Source organism: Tamandua tetradactyla, chromosome 23 (assembly GCF_023851605.1).
Source record: "Tamandua tetradactyla isolate mTamTet1 chromosome 23, mTamTet1.pri, whole genome shotgun sequence".
Taxonomy (NCBI): domain Eukaryota; kingdom Metazoa; phylum Chordata; class Mammalia; order Pilosa; family Myrmecophagidae; genus Tamandua; species Tamandua tetradactyla.
In genome coordinates this window covers 36,678,698-36,698,700 of record NC_135349.1, presented here as the reverse complement: position 1 = coordinate 36,698,700, position 20,003 = coordinate 36,678,698, and the positions used below count along the sequence as shown (strand labels likewise).

Genomic DNA, 20,003 nt, shown 5'->3' with positions numbered 1-20,003 from the left:
ATAATCAGTAATTCACAATATCATCACATAGTTGCAAATTCATCATCATGATAATTTCTTGGAACATTTGCATCCATCCAGAAAAAGAAATAAAAAGAAAACAGAAAAAAGTTCATACATACCATACCCCCTACCGCTACTCCCCACTGATCACCAGCATTTCAATCTAAACTTATTTTAACATTTGTTCCCCCTATTATTTATCTTTACTCCAAATGTTTTACTCATCTGTTGATAAGGCAGACAAAAGGAGCATCAGGGACAAGTCCCCCACAATCACACAGTCACACTGTGAAAGCTACACCACTGTACAATCATCCTCAAGAGACATGGCTAGTGGAACACAGCTCTACATTTTCCCTCCAGCCTCTCCAATACATCCCAACCAACAAGGCAATATCCATTTAATGCACAAGAGCAACCTCCAGGATAACCTCTCAACTTTGTCTGGAATCTCCTAGCCATTGACATTCTATTTTGTCTCATTTCACTCTTCCCCCGTTTGGTCAAGAAGGTCCTCCCAATCCCTTGATGCTGTGTCTCATCTCATTCTAGGGTTTTTCTCAATCCCTTGATGCTGAGTCTCAGCTCATTCTAGGATTTCTGTCCCATGCTGCCAGGAAGGTCCACACCCCTGGGAGTCATGTCCCACATAGACAGGGGGAGGGCAGTGAGCTTGCTTGTTGTGCTGGCCAGAGACAGAGAGGCCACATCTGAGCAACAAAAGAAGTTCTCTTGGGGGTGACTCACAGGCCCAATTTTAAGTAGGCTTGACCTATCCCTTGGGGGGGTCAAATTTCATATAAACAAACCCCAAGACTGGGGCCCAGCCTATAGCTTTGGTTGTCCACACTGCTTGTGAGAATACCAAGAGTTCACCTTGAGGAAATTGGATTTTCCCCCTTTCTCACCATTCCCTGAAAGGACTTTGCAAATACTTTTTTTATTCACTGTTCAAATCACTCTGGGATTTATCAGGGCATCACTCTGGACAAACCAACAAAATCTCATGTCCTACTCACGGTTCCATATACTTATGGTGTTCAATTAAGCTGTCTACATAAGTTATAGTAGGAAACGCACTAGTCAAAATATAAATTTTCTATCAAATGAACATTTTTTGCTTTAGTCTCACACATAAGTTAAAAATTAAAAATATTAATTACCATCTATTTTCAGCACCCTGCAGTAATGACATTCCTTTGTTCTTCCTCATGCAAAAACATTTATTACATTTGTACATTTAGTCACTATCACATACACTCTAGGCATTCCTTGATTATACCATCTCAGTCTTTATCGTCTATCTTTCTTTCTGATTTCATTTGTGCCCCCAGCCCTCCTCCCTCTATCATTCTCACATTCAGCTTCACTCAGTGTTTTAACATAATTGTATTGCAGTTAGGTAGTATTGTGCTGTCCATTTCTGAGTTTTTACATTCAATCCTGTTGCACAATCTGTAACCCTTCAGCTCCAATTACCCAATATCTTACCCTATTACTATCTCCTGATGGTCTCTGTTACCAACAAAATTCTCCAAGTTTATTCACTAATGTCAACTCATATCAGTGAGACCATACAGTATTTGTCCTTTTGTTTTTGGCTAATCTCACTTCTTAAGGTCCATCCATGTTGTTACATACTTCATAAGTTTATTCTGTCTTATGGCTGCATAATATTCCATCGTATGTATATAACAGTTTGTTTAGCCACTCATCTACTGATGGATATTTTGGCTGTTTCCATCTCTTCACAAATGTAAATAATGCTGCTATAAACATTGGTGTGCAAATGTCCGTTTGTGTCCTTGCCCTCATGCCCTCTGAGTAGATACCTAGCAATGGTATTGCTGGGTCATATGGCCATTCTATATTTAGCTTTTTGAGGAACCAGCAAACTGCCTTCCACAGCGGTTGTACCATTTGACATTCCCACCAACAGTGGATAAGTATGCCTCTTTCTCCACATCCTCTCCAGAACTTGTCATTTTCTGTTTTATTGATAATGGCCATTCTGGTGGGTGTGAGATGATTTCTCATTGTGGTTTTGATTTGCATTTCTCTAATACCAGGGAAGTTGAGCATCTCTTCATGTGCCTTTCGGCCATTTGCATTTCCTCTTTTGGGAAGTGTCTATTCAAGTCTTTTGCCCATTTTGTAAGTGGGTTGGCTGTCTTTTTGTTGTTGAGTTGAACAATCTCTTTTAAATTCTGGACACTAGACCTTTATCTGATATGTCGTTTCCAAATATTGTCTCCCATCATGTAGGCTGTCTTTTTACTTTCTTGATGAAGTTCTTTGATGCACAAAAGTGTTTAATTTTGAGGAGTTCCCATTTATTTCTTGCTTTCTTCGATGCTCTTGCTTTAGGTGTAAGGTTTAGAAAATCACCTCCTAGTATAAGATTTATAAGATATTTCCCTACATTTTCTTCTAAAAGTTTTTTTTTTTTTTTTTTTTTAACATGGGCAGGCACCGGGAATTGAACCCGGGTCCTCTGGCATGGGAGGCAAGCATTCTTGCCTGATGAGCCACCGTAACCCACCCCTTCTAACAGTTTTATGGTCTTAGATCTAATGGTTAGGTCTTTGATCCATTCTGAATTAACTTTTGTACAGGGTGTGAGATAACGGTCCTCTTTCATTCTTTTGCATATGGATTTCCAGTTCCCTAGGCACCATTTATTGAAGACACTGTTCTGTCCCAGGTGAGTTGGCTTGACTGCCTTATCAAAGATCAATTGTCCATAGATGAGAGGGTCTATATCTGAACACTCTATTCAATTCCATTGGTCAGTATATCTATCTTTATCCCAATACCATGCTGTTTTGACCACTGTAGCTTCATAATACACCTTTAAGTCAAGTAGTGTGAGACCTCCGACTTCATCTTTTTTCCTCAGGATACTTTTAGCTATTCGGGGCACCCTGCCCTTCCAGATAAATTTGGTTATTTGTTTTCCTATTTCTGAAAAGTAAGTTTTTGGAATTGTAATTGGTATTGCATTGAATCTGTAAATCAATTTAGGTAGAATTGACATCTTAATTATATTTTGTCTGCCAATCCATGAACATGGTAGGCCCTTCCATCTATTTAGGTCTTCTGTGATTTCTTTTAACAATTTCTTGTAGTTTTCTTGTATAGATCTTTTGTATCTTTAGTTAAATTTATTCCTAAATATTTTATTCTTTTGGTTGCAATTGTAAATGGAATTCTTTTCTTGATTTCCCCCCCTCAGATTGTTCATTACTAGTGTATAGAAACACTACAGATTTTTTAGTGTTGATCTTGTAACCTGCCACTTTGCTGTACTCATTTATTAGCTCTAGTAGTTTTGCTGTGGATTTTTTGGGATTTTCAACATATAGTATCATATCATCTGTGGACAGTGAGAGTTTTACTTCTTCCTCTCCAATTTTGATGCCTTGTATTTCTTTTTCTTGTCTAATTGCTCTGGCTAGAACTTCCGACACAATGTTGAATAACAGGGGTGATAGTGGACAATTTTCCCCCATTGAGGATGATGTTAGCTGTGTGTTTTTCATATATTCCCTTTATCATTTTGAGGAAGTTCCCTTCCATTCTTATTCTTTGAAGTGTTTTCAAAAAGAAAGGATGTTGAATTTTGTCAAATGCCTTTACTGCATCAATTAAGATGAACATGTGGTTTTTCTGCTTTGATTTGTTGATATGGTGTATTACACTAATTGATTTTCTTATGTTGAACCATCCTTGCATACCTGGGATGAATCCTACTTGGTCATGGTGTATAATTTTTTTTAATGTGTTGCTAGATTCGATTTGCAAGAATTTTGTTGTGAATTTTGGCATCTATATTCATTAGAGAAATTGGTCTGTAGTTTTCTTTTCTGTAATATCTTTTTCTGGCTTTGGTATGAGGGTGATGTTGGCTTCCTAGAATGAGTTAGGTAGCTTTCCCTCCTCTTCAATTTTTTTGAAGAGTTTGAGCAGGATTGGTACTAATTCTTTCTTGAATGTTTGGTAGAATTCACATGTGAAGCCATCTTGCCCTGGGCTTTTCTTTTTTAGGGAGCTTCTTAATGACTGATTCAATTTCTTTACATGTGATTGGTTTGTTGAGGTCGTCTATTTCTTCTTGAGTCAAAGTTGGTTGTTCATGCCTTTCTAGGAAGTTGTCCATTTCATGTACATTGTTGTATTTATTAGTATAAAGTTGTTCATAGTATCCTGTCATTACTTCCTTTATTTCTGTGAGGTCAGTGGTTATGTCTCCTCTTCCATTTCTGATCTTATTTATTTGCATCCTCTCCCTTTTTCTTTTTGTCAATCTTGCTAAGGGCCATCAATCTTATTGATTTTTTCATAGAACCAGCTTCTGGTTTTGTTGATTTTCTCAATTGTTTCCATGTTCTCATTCTCAAATGTTCTTAATTTCATTTATTTCTGCTTTAATCTTCATTATTTCTTTTCTTTTGCTTGCTTTGGGGTTAGTTTGCTATTCTTTCTCTACTTCTTCCAAGTAGACAGTTAATTCCTCATTTTTTGCCCTTTCTTCTTTTTTCATATAGGCATTTAAGGCAATACATTTCCCTCTTAGCACTGCCTTTGCTGTATTCCATAAGTTTTGATATGCTGTGTTTTCATTTTCATATGCCTTGAGATATTTACTGATTTCTCTTGTAATTTCTTCCTTGACCCACCAGTTATTTAAGAGTGTGTTGTTGAGCCTCCACATATTTGTGAATTTTCTTGTGCTCTGCCTATTATTGATTTCCAACTTCATTCCTTTATGATCTGAGAAAGTGTTTTGTATGATTTCAATCTTTTTAAATTTATTGAGACTTGCTTTGTGACCCAGCATATGTTCTATCCTTGAGAATGATCCATGAGCACTTCAGAAAAAGGTGTATCCTGCTGTTGTGGGGTGTAATGTCCTATAATATCTGTTAAGTCTAGCTCATTTATTGTGTTATTCAAATTCTCTGTTTCTTTATTGATCCTCAGTCTAGATGTTCTGTCCATTGATGAGACTGTGCAATTGAAGTCTCCAACTATTATGGTAGATGTGTCTATTTCTCTTTTCAGTGTTTGCCACATGTATTTTGGAGCATTCTGGCTCAGTGCATATATATTTATGATTGTTATGTCTTCTTGTTGAATTGTTCCTTTTATTAATAGATAGTGTCCTTCTTTGTCTCTTTTAGTTGTTTTACATTTGAAGTCTAATTTGTCGGATATTAGTATAGCTACTTCTGCTCTTTTCTGATTGTTATTTGCATGAAATATCTTTTCCAAACCTTTCACTTTCAACCTATGTTTATCCTTGGGTCTAAGATGTGTTTCCTGTAGACAGCATATAGATGGGTCCTGTTTTTAAATCCATTCTGCCACTCTATGTCTTTTGATTGGGGAGTTTAATCCATTAACATTTAGTGTTATTACGGTATGGGCAGTACTTTTTTCTACCATTTTGGCTTTTGGATTTTATATGTGAGGTCTCATTTTCCTTCTTTTTACCTTTACTGATAGTCTTCATTTCTACTCTTCTCCACACCTCTCTCTCCTGTCTTTTCATATCTGTCTCTAGTGCTCCCTTTAGTATTTCTTGCAGAGCTTGTCTCTTGGTCACAAATTCTCTCAGTGATTTTTTGTCTGAGGATGTTTTAATTTCTCCCTCATTTTTTAAGGACAGTTTTTCTGGATATAGAATTCTTGGTTGGCAGTTTTTCTCTTTTAGTAATTTAAATATATCATCCCACTGTCTTCTCGCTGCCATGGTTTCTGTTGAGAAATCTATGCATAGTTTTATTGGGCTTCCCTTTTATGTGATGGATTGCTTTTCTTTTGCTGCTTTCAAGATTCTCTCTTTCTCTTTTACATCTGACATTCTGATTAGTAAGTGCCTTGGAACACGTCTATTTGGATCTATTCTCTTTGGGGTATGTTGCACCTCTTGGATCTGTAATTTTAAGTCTTTCATAAGAGTTGGAAATTTTCAGTGATAATTTCCTCCATTGGTTTTTCTCCTCCGTTTCCCTTCTTATCTCCTCTGGGACACCCACAACATGTATATTCATGTGCTTCATATTGTCATTCAATTCCCTGAGTCCCTGCTCATATTTTTCCATTTATTTCCCTATATTTTCTTTTGCTTGTTGGATTTGAGATGTTCCACCATCCAGTTCACTAATCCTGTCTTCTGCCTCTTGAAATCTAACATTGTAGGTTTCCATTGTTTTTTTCATCTCTTCTACTGTGCCTTTCATTCCCAAAAGTTCTGTGATTTGTTTGTTCAGACTTTCGATTTCTTCTTTTTGTGGATTCCTTGCCTCCTGTATATCCTCCCTCAGTTCATTGATTTGATTTCTGATGAGGTTTTGCATGTCTGTTCATATATTCTGAATTAATTGTTTCAACTCCTGTATCTCATTTGAATTGCTGGTTTGTTCCTTTGTGCCATATCTTCAATTTTCCTATTGTGATTTGTTATTTTTTGCTGGCGTCTAGGCTTTTAATTGCCTTAATTAGTTTATTCCAGAGATTGTTTTCACTTCTTTTACCTAGGGTTTTCTTGTTGGATGGATTTGTTGTCTGTCTGTTCTCTCACATTCAATTCAGCTTTTTCTGGACCACTAGCTTATGTTTTGTTTAAGAGAGGAGAAATTTTCAGTTCTTGTTTTCTTGTTTCTTGCCCTGCCTGTATGGTGCCTTCCCCCTCACCTCCCACCCTTAGGAGGGTCTACTTAGGTATTATAGACCCCAGACAGATTTTCCCAAACCAAACTGGCCTCCTGTCAGGAGGAAAGCATCACCTGCGTCAGTTTTCCCTGAGGGTATGACCCAGCAGGTTGACTTTCCTGTGAAGTCTCTGGACTCTGTTTTTCTTATCCTGCCCAGTATGTGGCGCTTGTCTGCCTGCAGGTCCCACCAGCATAAGATGATGTGGCACCTTTAACTTTGGCAGACTCATCCTGCTGGAGGTGTGGTGGAGACAGAGAAGAGATTGTAGGCTGGTTTAATGGCTTCTAATTACCAAGGCCTGGTGTCTGAATTCCTTGAAGGAGGGATTCCACCTGAGTTGGGACTCACCCTTCCTCTGGGGAAGGTACAGGCTCCAGACAAGCATCAACAGAACTGTCTTTGGACTAAAGAGCAAATGGTCTCAGTGAACTGTTCCCTTCAACAAGGTGGCCAACAGTGTGAATATTGTTTATAAGGGTCACGCTGAGGGTGGGGACCTAGAAGGTAGGCTGAATTGAGCTAGTTTGTTACCCAGGTCTAAGATTAGTGCATTGCCAAGTTTCAAAGAGGAAACTTTACTGTACTGTGTAACTTCAATTGTTTGTACTTCTGTTTCCTCATCTGTAAAATGGAAATCATAATTCTAACCATATAGGACTGTTTTAAGGATTCAAGAAGATAATATGTTAAGTACTTAGAGCTTTAGCATTTATTACTTAGCATGCAGTAAGTGTTTAATAAAGCTAACTATACATTACATACTTCAGGGGACCACTAGTTTGGGCAGAGGGTAAGAGAACACTGTCCCTACAGAGAACATTCCCCTTTTCCTGTTTATTTACTTTACTTCCTGAAGTAAGGTTTTATTTGTTCCACATCTAAACAAAGTTTGAAAACCAGTAATGGAGATAGCTATTGAAGGGAAAAGACAATGAAGATATATTGCTAAATGATAAAAGCAATTGCAAAACAGTATATTATAAAGTGAATCTAATTTTTCCTATGCCTATATTGTTTCATAGGCTAATACCAAAAATGTTAACTGTGATTACTGTTGGACAGATAATTTTAATTTTTCTTTCACATTTTGGTAACCTATGTTTTAAAATACTTCATGCAATAATAATTTAAGTAAGTACATTTTTCTTAGGAATTTATAGTATACTTGGAATTTTTTTGAAGTCTGTGTTCTTAAATGAAAAAGTAAAGATTTAAGTAAAGTAAAAAAAAAAAGCAAGTAAAGACTTAAGATGTTACATTAAAGAAAAATTCTCTTAAACTGTTCTGTTTTATCTTAGATCTTAGATGTAAATGGCAATGTTCTACCTCCTGGACAAGAAGGAGATATTGGCATTCGAGTTCTACCTAACCGACCATTTGGCCTTTTTACTCGTTATGTAGTAAGAGACTAATTAAGTAATCTCATATTTTCTATTTATTTCTCAAACGTTCTTGGTAACTCTTCCTATTTGCCACAAAATATACCATAGATAGGCCTTGGCTCTTTCTCTAGAGATTCATTTTCATGAATAGTAACCTCACAGACAGGGGATGCTCTACGATGTTAATAAGCACTTGGTACTTTTTTTTTAATGTCTCTTAAACTAGAGACATTATAAGTGGATTTTCATAATCAAGAAATATCCAAATCCTACTCTAGATCACTTTTTGGTGAAGTCCTTGAGAGCGATTTGTCGAAAATAAGGTAACCATATAATTTGTCCTCCAAATTAAGATGCTTTTGAAAGTGAAGGGGGGAAGGGCTATTAACAATTACACTGGCAAAACAGGCCTGGACAAATCAGGATGTATGGTCCCCATGGCCCATGAAGTAGGAAAGCAAGGAGGCATTTTGTTGTTGGCTGAGCCTATGTCTGAAGCCCCAGTGCAGAGAATTCTCTCTTCCCCAACGTTGATCCTAAAATATGCTCCTGTCAGGAGAGACCTGAAACTGAAGAAGTACCTGAAAGCTTGCTAGAGAAGAGCAAGCTGTCCTCCCTAGGCTAGATCAGTGCTCCAGTTCCATGCAGGCAAGAGGAAGGGAGCCCTAACCAGAAGACAGCTCGCAACATTCACTGACCCTCTCCATGATAAAAGATGACCCAATCAGCACACTGAAACCTGATAAGTGATCTCCCTTCTTGGAAAGAGTGAGAAAGCAATAGGGAATGGGGGAAGGAGGCAGAGAGATTAAGTTCCTTTTACTGGAGGTCTTCAAAGTTCCTTAGTGTGTATGGCCATATTTTCATCTCTAATCACAGAATACAAATTATAATATAATGTTGAGGTTCTACTTGTCAGTAAACGTTGCATAATATAATAATACTTCACTCACTTTTTCTTCTTATGTCAGCTACAGAACCAGTGCTTCTCTTCTTTTGTGTAAATTGAAACCAAAACCAAAACCAAACCAAAACAAAACAAAACAAAAAACCTGTTTGCTTATTAGAATTATTAGGTATTGGTGCTTTTTGAACTATGAGTATTCATTTCTCTCTTTTCCTACCAGGGTTAGATATTAACAAACTTCCTCTGAGCTCTTGCAGTACTGTTTTGTGATCCATCTAAGAAAATTCTCAAAAATGGAGACATATCTAACATTTGTAACTGTAGTTTATCTTTTTTATGCTGGGCTAACTCTACGTTAGAATTTCATCCATATTTCATTTTCAGGCTCCCCTTCATTCCATTTTGTTGCCAGAGGCTTCCCATAGAAGCCAAACTTCTATTTTTCCTTGAGCATCTAAAAATCCAACCAAAGAATTACATCTACAATATTAACAAAATGCTATTTGTTTTGTAGGATGATCCTTCAAAAACAGCTTCAACTCTACGAGGCAATTTCTATATCACTGGGGACCGGGGGTATATGGATGAAGATGGGTATTTCTGGTTTGTTGCACGATCAGATGATATCATATTATCCTCTGGGTAATTTTCTTTTTATCTGTGCATATGTCTGTGTTAACTGATCGCCAGTGTTCTGGAGTGAATCTGCTGCTCACCTTTTATAAATTCTTGCCATATGCTTTATTTTCCAGTTACCGAATTGGACCATTTGAGGTAGAAAGTGCCCTGATGGAACACCCAGCAGTTTCAGAGTCAGCTGTTGTCAGCAGCCCAGACCCCATAAGAGGAGAAGTATGAGAACTGATTCATCTAAGCTTTATAATTTGTTGGCAACCCAACCTGTACTTTTTAAAAATAGTTCATTGAAACGGAATTACCCAAATGATTTATTCACTAAATATGCAAATGAGATAGAAATTGATTTATGAAATATGCAAGCCAGAAAAGATGGCAAAAGAAGATCACTGGAAAAACTTATACTAGAAAGAATTTCAACCCTTTCCACATAGGGTTGGGCAAAGATGGTATGAATGCTAACAATCCAGGCTCACGCCAGGATAGGGTGCCAGAGGTCAGACTACATGGGATCAGCCTGTTATCCAGAATGTCTGGAAACCAGCATGGTCCTTGATGTAGCTGAGTATAGGCTGGCATTAGATATCAGGGGTGAGAGCAAGATCTGAGACAGAAAGTGAGGCAAACAGAAACAGGCAGGTAGGTAGATAAGTAGAGGAGTCAGGAAATAAGCTACAAACAAGACAGGATACCTAAAAGCCCACTTCTATTGGGGCTGACTACATGGTAGTTTGGACTTATAGGTACCATGCTACTCTTTAGGCCTCCTTTGCCAGGCAGGGCCTTCTGGGTCTTACCTATGAAGGTCTACAACCTGCTGCCATGTTGGGCTATAAGTTCCCACAAGTTTTCTCCAATCTATATTCTTTATACTCTGGACCAAGTTTTGGAGATAACACTGATGCCAATGCAAATCCAGGACTTCATATTCAAGTTCCTAAACTCTAATCCTAAGTGTGAACTGGAGGCACATATGGTATAGGGCAGAATCACAGGGCATGTAATCTGTGGAGTTGAGTAGGTTCTCAAGTTTTAAGACAAAATGGGAGAGGTGAGTGTGCAGTTGAGGGAAGGTGGATCTCGTCCTAGGATTGTTTCTCCTAAGTGGTCTCTGATGTGAGGATATTCTGTAAATCCTTCTGGATGGGCCAGGGTTGCTCCGGATATTGACCAATGACTAGGTTTTGTTGGTTTGGAAAGATGCTAGGATGGAAACCCCATTTATTGTGAAAGAGTATATTCTGGACAGATGAGTGCAGGGAACAGAAATTTGTCTGTTTGTTCTGAACTCCGCAGGCACAGTTTCATGTGTCTCAGTGTCTCCTGCACCTCTTTGTTAGCATCAGTCATCATCAATTTTATCCACATAGATGGGTGCTTACTTGAGACAAGTTGGTAGCTGGGCCTTTAGGACCAGGGCTGACTTGGCAAAGTCATCTGATATCCCAGAGTGTGATATAACAAAGATTTACAAGTGGGCTATGGGGTCTTGGTGTAGGGCTTGAATTACTTAGAGAAGAGGAAAAGGTTGACAATTTTCCCAACAATGGTAGAATGCAACATTTCTTGGCAGAAGATGTGGGTGGGTGTCCCAACTGAAGCATTGATGCATAAAATTCTCTATATGCTCCACCTGACAGGCAGCTCCTCTCTGGCAGCAGGTTTATTCTGGCTGGGTTAGTTCCTTTTCCAGCATTTTCCCTGCCAGGCGTTTGCTTGGGTAGTATGTTCCAGAATTGATCAAAACCAGATACAACTAAGACATTGGAATAGTATACAAAATAATTTTTATCTACTTACTGCTGTCTTATAACTTTTTGTGCATTTTTGCAGATTGTTTTTGCATTGTTTTTGTTTTTAAAATTACTAGCATTATCCTAACTACTTTGGGCATTTTTCATGAATATTTATTTTTTTCCTCTGGTTCTAAGTAACTTATCCAAAAGCAAATAGGTTTTAAAAGGAGTACTTCCCTAACTTCTGTTTTGAAAATTTTTGTATACCCTCATTGATTTTTACATTTTAATATTTTATAGGGATTTCATGTATCTTGCTTTTTTTTTTTTAAAGACAGAGAGAAGGAAGGAAGGATAGAAGGAAGGAAGGAAGGAAGGAAGAAAGGGAAACATCTTTAAACATTTTCTTGTTTTATTGTATTCTGTTTCTCCGTATTTGTTACATGGGCTGGGGCCGGGAATCGAACCGAGGTCCTCCGGCATAGCAGGCAAGCACTTTGCCCGCTGAGCCACTGCGGCCCCCCCCCTATCTTGCTTTTTAAACATGTTTTCACCAGATAACATTCTTTACCTAGTTACATTTTCACATTTAAAAAATGCATTCAAGTCTCAAATAATGCTTTTTAAATCACATTGTCTAGTATTATAGATGTAGAATAATATTGTATCGGACATCTATGAATGTAAAATATCTTGTACCTGCTCTATGACACATAGTACTAACCATGCTATATAAGCCCTGTTTTTAATGATGTTATTATAGAATTTTTCTTTCCAGATGACTGAGAATTGGTGCAGATACCCATAACAGTAATAGAACTTGCTATTTTCTGGGATTTTTGTTTTTTATTATTTTTTTGAATGGGTTGTGCTATTTTTCCATATAATTTTATTCAGATGACTGCAGAACCTGGAAAAAGCTGTTGCTGCTATTGACACATAACATACTACTAGTGGCCTTTTTATATAAATAAATAAATAAACACACACACACATACACACACATATATAATTTGAATTTTTAGAAACTTTAGTTGTGTTGTCAACTTTGGAAAAAGTATCCCAGTTGTACCATGTTGAGTTGGCAATGTACAGAAATTAACAGCCATATTGGTCTAGAAACATTAAGCAATTTTTTCCCCTTTGTTCAGGGGTAATGCACTGTATTAAATATGTAAGATCTTATCTACATAGGTTTGATTCCTGAAACTAATAAAATATTCCTTAAATTTAAAAATGTATTCTTTTTATAATCTCTTCAAAAGACACAAACTTTCAACAGGAATAAAAGAATGGATAAATTTATTATTTCTGAAAAGAACATTAATATTTTAAATATCATTTTAACAGAAGAATGTGAAATAAAGAGCTGAGAAACTATTTGTCTAAATCACTGGGTATGAATCACATACCTTTTTGAGAACTTGAAGGACATAGGCCAGAGTTTGCCTGTCTGTAATGACAGAAATGTTCTATATTTGCAGCCTAAGATACAATAGCTATATATTGATTACTTGAAATGTGGCAGCAGGAAGTGAATTTTAAATTTCATTTAATTTTAATGACTGCCATATTGGATGACCACTACAGACTCTTCTCAGAAAAATGCAGAATTTTGCATTGAATTTCAAAGAAACATTGGAAGTCCAATTATGGACTTCAAGTTAAAAACTCCTTGTAGCTCTACTAACAGTACTAACAGCTAACATTTTTTAGAGATTTGCTATGTGTCAGCCATTATTCTAATGCCTATACCTATATTTTTTCATTTAATTCTCACAACAATGTCTTTTTACAGAGAAGGAAACTAAGGCATAGAGAGGTGAAGTAACTTGCCCAAGATTATACAACAAATAAGTATCACTTAAACCTAGGTAACCTGGAATCAGACTTCATGTTCTTAACCACAATGTTGTTTTTTCCTTTCTTTTTAATTTATCATTATCTGTAATGGCTTATAAGGATAATCATAATCAAATGAAACATTTTATCTGAGTGTAAAAGTCAGTATGTGAACCAGTAATTGAAAACATTATTTTAAGATAATTTGCTTTGACGAATTCACTGCCCAGTAGTGAACAATTAGTAAACTGATAAATTTATAACTGCAAGGTTTTTTTCTCACCAACTGATTGTCTTATTTATTGCTTCAAACAGTTAATTTTCAATCAAATCTTTACTTGTAGATCATGATTGATAGGAACTGTTGCCAACTTATCTTCAAGCTGGACATATGAATCTTTAAATTCAATTAAGGTCTCTGCCTCCTAAGTGCAGGACATTTAATAATTTTTAAAAAGTTCCAGGAGGCTCTCCTGAAACACACCACAGGCAAGCATTATTCCATGGCAAACCCTGGGCTAGTATACTGGATCTGGTGGTATATACTAGCTGACTCATCTGGAGTCACCTCTTTGGAGGCAGTGAATGGCAGCATTGGCAGTGTCTACCCAGGAGAGAACATTATGGGATTCCAAATACACTCTTGAAGGGAGCCCCACAAGAGGGATGGTCTATCTTTTGCTTCTCTATTAAAGGTCCAAAACACCCAGCAGAATTGCCCAAAACATCTCTGGAAGGATGAACTTTGGGGGACAGGATTTGTGAGCATAAAATGATGTCTTCCTTGTCTTCTGCCAAATATAGAGCAAAAGCTACCACCACTTCCATCATTCTTCAGGGCCATGTAAGCAGGTCAGACTGAGTAAAGTAGCTGCTGGAATATTTACTGTCTGTATCAACAGAAGTGTCTTTGGACTAAAGAGCAAATGGTCTCAGTGAACTGTTCCCTTCAACAAGGTGGCCAACAGTGTGAATATTGTTTATAAGGGTCACGCTGAGGGTGGGGACCTAGAAGCTAGGCTGAATTGAGCTAGTTTTTTACCCAGGGCTAAGATTAGTGCATTGCCCAGTTTCAAAGAGGAAACTTTACTGAAGGAGATAAAAGATGAGGCAAGAAGTCAAGAGCAGAAATAAACAGAAACAGGTCAGAAAGTGGAGTTCAATATATTCAAGGAATTCAAGAAGAGAGGGTCTTCAGAGTCAGATTATAAACAAAGCAGGGGTCCCCAAAGCTCCCATGTACTAGGTACAGACCAGGAGTTGCACGAGGTCAATTGACTGGCTTAAGAGCACAGTACTGGGACCAACTCTTGTTAAAACCTCTGGCCCACCCTACTAGACACTTAGATTCCCAGTTAGAGAAAGCAAATAAGACATATTAAAACATAAAAAGACACAACTTATTTTCCTGGTGTTTCAAATATTTATTTTAGGTAGTAAAAGCGTTTATTGTCCTGAACCCTGGTTACAAGTCACATGATAAAGAACAACTTAAAAAGGAGATCCAAGAACATGTGAAAAAAACAACAGCACCTTACAAATATCCCAGAAAGGTAAGTATTCCAATTATGGTGAATATTTGCTTTGTGTTGTGGGATTCTTTCAGCTGTTTTTTTACTTCTTAAAGCTCCTCAAATATGCTATACCAAATATACCAGACTAAGCTAATGACAGATGAAGAATCAGAGTCTTTTGATATTATCAGGAAACCCCTAACCTAATTTGATGGGGTTTTTTGGCTTACTGGACTTGTAGTAAATATTAAAAATTCAAGAAAAGCTCCTCAACAACACCCCTCTCCTTTTTCGATTGTTATCTCCCCTCCCCCAATGGGTGACCTGATCTTCTCATCTAGAATTCACACAGAACTGTTACATAATTGACTTTATCTAAAGATGAAAAGCTCTATGCTAATTTTCTTCCCCTTGATACCAACAGGTAGAATTTATTCAAGAGCTGCCAAAGACTATCAGTGGGAAGATAAAAAGAAATGAACTAAGGAAGAAAGAATGGGAAACAATTTAAATTCATCCCATTAAATTATCATGGTATTTCTAATACAAAGACATTGTAGAACCCCCAAGATTATAGAGAGGTGATAAACAATGAGATAATATGATTATAAACTGTTAATTTAAAATATCTTGTGGTTATATCAGAGACTAAATTTTTAAATAAAGCATTCCATAAATGCCTTTTTATTATTATTGTTCTTATCATTTGATAATATAAAAAGAATACTGCCAATTGTTGAAGAATTTTTAAAGGTATAATATAAAGTTTCTGAAACAAATCTCTGCCCTGTTGGTTTTCAAACCTTAGTTGAATAATTCTTCCAAATATTGATTCACAAATCAGAACCAATCTTTAATCTTGATAATACAATTTTAAAAAGTTTTTAGAAAAATTAAAAAAAGAAAGATTAACATAAGCACATATGTCTATCTGAAAATAGATGGGGATTTTTATTAGTCACATTTTTATTCAAATAATTTAAAAATACTTCAAAATTTGTTTTATGTTCTAACTATAAAAGGGTCCCATATACTATTGTTGCTTAATTTAACATAATAGTTTACAAAATATTTCATTTATTATTCTTCAAGAAAGTATGATAAATTCAGAAAACTTTAATATAGAGAATATAAATAAAATAGTGTAAGAAAGATATTTTAAGAATACTCACGTTTGAGAATTCAAGGAACTATTAGAATGTATACATTAACCAAAAAAAAGGCAAATGTAAAACTGAACTGGTAAATTATAAGTACATGAAATTAATTTTTTTTAATTTTCAATTTGTGTCTCTAAGTCCCAGTCCCAGTTCAGATTTGCCCTCTAAATCCTCAATCAATTGTAACCCTATGACCCTTAGCTTTACCACACTAAAAATCATATTAAAGAAGAAACATAGTTCAGAAGTAAAGGAAGTTTATCAACTCCTCATTGAAGGTCTGAGTCTCAAATTATTTTTAGTGAAAAAACTTACATTTCTGTCAGAAATATGGCTTGTTTGGGGAGAATTAAAAGTGAGTTCCCCGGGGGAATGTGACAGAAGTGTGTTGTTGGTTCTCTCCTTTTGAAGAGTTTGCTCCCATTTGAAATAATCACAACGTTTTCTGTTTTCTTGGTATTTCCCAATAGGGCAACAATAGAAGACTTTTCCATGGTTTGGTCCATTATTAGAAACAAGAAGTCTCTTAGATCTTCGACCACACTTGCATAAAGGTGGTGTCATTTTCCCACTCTTCCAAGGCTCTTGTAGGTTAACAGTAGATGCTAATATAGAGGGGAGAACCTTCTCAGAGGAACTTCTCCTTGGGGAGCAATCAGATGATACAGACTTTTCTTCATGAATAGTGAAGGTTTGTTTTTTTGCTGGTTGGAAGACTGGGAGACTGGATGAATTCCTTTTAGTACTGCCTAAAAGAATAGGATGTTTCCTCAAAACTGAAGGCTGAGGCATATTAGCATTAACAATGTTAAAAGTACTTAATTTGGGTTCAGGTAATTTAAAGGCAGAAACATTTGAAACTGGGTCTTTGGCTTCTTTTACATCATAAATAGTAGTGTGAGGACTTTTATACACAATAGACTTAGAGGTCTCAGATTTTTGAGGAGTTTCCTTTGTGCTTCCAAAGTTTTTACAACCTAGCATTTCAGGTTCTTTTAAAATCATTAATTTTTCTTCATAATTAAATGAAGTGTCTAAGTTTGAGTCACTAATGAGAGGTATACAATTTATATTTAGCTCAGGTTGAGATGCTGGAAGTAAAGCTACATCTTCCCAGTCAGCCAACATAGGTAAAGAGTCAAGAGCAGAACTCATTTCCGTATCAGAAATATGATTAACAGATGAAACAGTAGTAGCAACAAGTACCAGTTCTGAACCTACTGTTGAAGAATTAGATTTGGTATTGAATACAAGGTGTTCATTTTTAATTTTCTTCTGCATATAGTTAGATGGATTCAAATTGGGAGACAGCAACGGCCTCAGAGAATGAGAGGACTTATTATTAGAAAGAGAGAAACAGCTTTTGCTATTGTGAAGACTGTCTGACAATGTGTTCTCGGGTTGTAACTGGTCTTGTTGTACCATTAGAGGAGAATTCTTACAAGCCGACCCTATTAGAACTTTTTCTGCAGAGTTTATTGTATTCTTAGGCTCCCTATTACGTATGCTGGAAACCTGGATGCTATTGCTGCAGTCAGAAGTTTCTTCAATCTGATTTGTTTTCGAATTTCTGGCCAAAACGTTGGGGTTCTTCTTAGTGGTTACCTGTGATTCCACAAACAAATCCAACAGTTTGGGAAACTGTATTCGTAATTTCTTTGGCACAAATTATATTATACAACAAAAAAAAGAAAATGTCACTAACTAAAAATTATTACACACATGCACCCTACATTTCAGTCAACCTATGATTACTTACAGGGTTTGAGATGACATAATTGAAAGGCAAGACACCACTAACCTTGTTCAAGGATCTTGTAATTCTCATTAAGCAACCATCCCTGATCATTTTCCATGCAAGGTGGGCAGTATTCCGAGAATCATCCAACCCTGAGGGAACAGACATCTAACACTTGGTAGTACTAATGTAAAGAAATACAACAAAAAATTCTACCACTTATATGGAAACTGGGACATGTTGTTAGTTTTATAATCTACTAATTTTTTAATCATAAAAATCTGTGCTGTGGCAACATTATCACTGAAAGATAAGAGCTCCCACATTTACTGAGAAGTATGTTAAAAATTTGGTAGGCAGTCCTCAAAATGTGACCAACATTCTGTAGACCGTAATTTGTGAGTAATCTAATAGTCTTGTCCAGTTCTTTTGCTAGTCCACTATGTTACTTGGCAATTTGTTTCATCTCCATTCATTTCCACTATTTCTTTTCATTCTTTTTAGCAACTAGAAAGCCACTCTTAGAAACAATTTGAATTGTATAGGTTAGGAAGTTTTTTAGGTTGAAAGAAATTTCTTATTAATGACATTATAAAATAAATGGAATTCACATGAACTATTGTATAAAAATAAAATATTCTTATGACTTAAACAATGCAATTTCAACACATACTAACCAGAATGCTCTCGTCCTGAAAATTCTATTCCTACTTCCTGTAAGGCACCACTTAGTCCTTTTGGTTTTCTCCTATAGAAAAACTAATCAAATAGAAGAACGCATATCTAAAAAAATGAGTATTATTTGAAAGGCTATATATTAACTACTTAATTTTTATCACTTTTAGTTCCATGAAATTTGGAATGTGCTTATTTTGTTGTTGTTTTTAAATACTTAAGAAATGTATTTATGTAAACATTTAAAAAGGAAACATTTTAATTGTAGAAACCAATAATCATGTGTAGATAAAACGTAATCATTTTTCAACAGAAGGAAAGTGAATATGCCTCCATCTTTTGACCCTTACCTTGTAAGTTGCTCTGAGATCAATCCAAGAATTTAAGAACACAGGTTTTACCAGTTGTTTTCTTTTACACTCATACTCCAGGCAAACACCCAGGTCCCAGTCTGAAGTCAGTACATTAAAATAGAACAAAGGCAATGAGGCCAACATTTTTTTACTTAAACTATCATTTATAAATTTACAAATAAAATGGTAGAAGAGGATATAAAATAGAATAGTAAGCTAACTGCTATTACTCCTAATATCTAGCAGGTATTCACTTTGTAAAACTTACTATCAAGAAATTAAATGGACACACTTATCCACTGTTGGTGGGAATGTCAAAGGGTGCAACCACTGTGGAAGGCAGTTTGGCGGTTCCTCAAAAAGCTGAATATAGAACTGCCATACGACCCAGCAATACCATTGCTAGGTATCTACTCAAAGGACTTAAGGGCAAAGACACAAACGGACATTTGCACACCAATGTTTATAGCAGCATTATTTACAATTGCAAAGAGATGGAAACAGCCAAAATCTCCATCAACAGAAGAGTGGCTAAACAAACTGTGGTATATACATACGATGGAATATTATGCAGCTTTAAGACAAGATAAACTTATGAACCATGTAATAACATGGATGGACCTAGAGAATATTATGCTGAGTGAATCCAGCCAAAAACTAAAGGACAAATACTGTATGGTCCCACTGATGTGAACGGACATTCGAGAATAAACTTGAAATATGTCATTGGTAACAGAGTTCAGCAGGAGTTAGAAACAGGGTAAGACAATGGGTAATTGAAGCTGAAGGGATACAGACTGTGCAACAGGACTAGATACAAAAACTCAAAAATGGACAGCACAATAATACCTAATTGTAAAGTAATCATGTTAAAACACTGAATGAAGCTGCATCTGAGCTATAGGTTTTTGTTTTGTTTTGTGTTGTTTTGTTTTGATTTTACTATTATTACTTTTATTTTTTTCTCTATATTAACATTCTATATCTTTTTCGGTTATGTTGCTAGTTCTTCTAAACCAATGCAAATGTACTAAGAAATGATGATCATGCATCTATGTGATGATGTTAAGAATTAATGATTGCATGTGTAGAATGGTATGATCTCTAAATGTTGGGTTAATTTCTTTTTTTCCGTTAATTAAAAAAAAAAAAAAAAAAAAGAGAAGGGATAATTGGAGATGAAGGGATACAGACTGTACAACGGGACTGGATATAAAAACTCAGAAATGGACAGCACAATACTACCCAATTGTAATGCAATTATGTTAAAACACTGAATGAAGCTGCATGTGAGGTATAGGTTTTTTGTTTTTGTTTTTTTTCTTTCTATTATTGTT

The 20,003-nt window shown here is 36.0% G+C and overlaps 2 protein-coding genes across 12 annotated transcripts in view; one reads left to right on the top strand and one right to left on the bottom strand.

Annotated features, from left to right (window-relative positions):
- ACSM3 (acyl-CoA synthetase medium chain family member 3) overlaps window positions 1-15,474 on the top strand; it is a 54,676-nt gene extending 39,202 nt beyond the window's left edge. The window contains exons 9-13 of one of the 3 annotated variants that reach the window (XM_077141621.1): window positions 8,022-8,123; window positions 9,527-9,654; window positions 9,765-9,864; window positions 14,660-14,779; window positions 15,165-15,474. In XM_077141621.1, the coding sequence (XP_076997736.1) occupies window positions 8,022-8,123; window positions 9,527-9,654; window positions 9,765-9,864; window positions 14,660-14,779; window positions 15,165-15,251 (537 nt within the window). In that variant the 3' untranslated portion in view covers window positions 15,252-15,474. The remainder of the gene's footprint in view (window positions 1-8,021; window positions 8,124-9,526; window positions 9,655-9,764; window positions 9,865-14,659; window positions 14,780-15,164) is intronic. The other 2 variants (XM_077141620.1, XM_077141619.1) reach the window with 2 other exon arrangements.
- ERI2 (ERI1 exoribonuclease family member 2) overlaps window positions 1-20,003 on the bottom strand; it is a 54,646-nt gene that overhangs the window by 30,152 nt on the left and 4,491 nt on the right. For 6 of the 9 annotated variants that reach the window (XR_013168032.1, XR_013168031.1, XR_013168033.1 and 3 more), the window contains exons 6-8: window positions 18,664-18,764; window positions 18,316-18,397; window positions 17,702-17,790 (exon numbers count right to left, since the gene is read on the bottom strand). Coding sequence is in view for 6 of the 9 variants with exons in the window: in XM_077141615.1 (XP_076997730.1) it covers window positions 17,702-17,790; window positions 18,316-18,397; window positions 18,664-18,764 (272 nt within the window). In the remaining 3 variants the exon portion in view is untranslated. Of the gene's footprint in view, window positions 1-13,371; window positions 17,506-17,701; window positions 17,807-18,315; window positions 18,398-18,663; window positions 18,765-20,003 lie in introns of those variants that run through there. The other 3 variants (XM_077141612.1, XM_077141613.1, XM_077141618.1) reach the window with 3 other exon arrangements.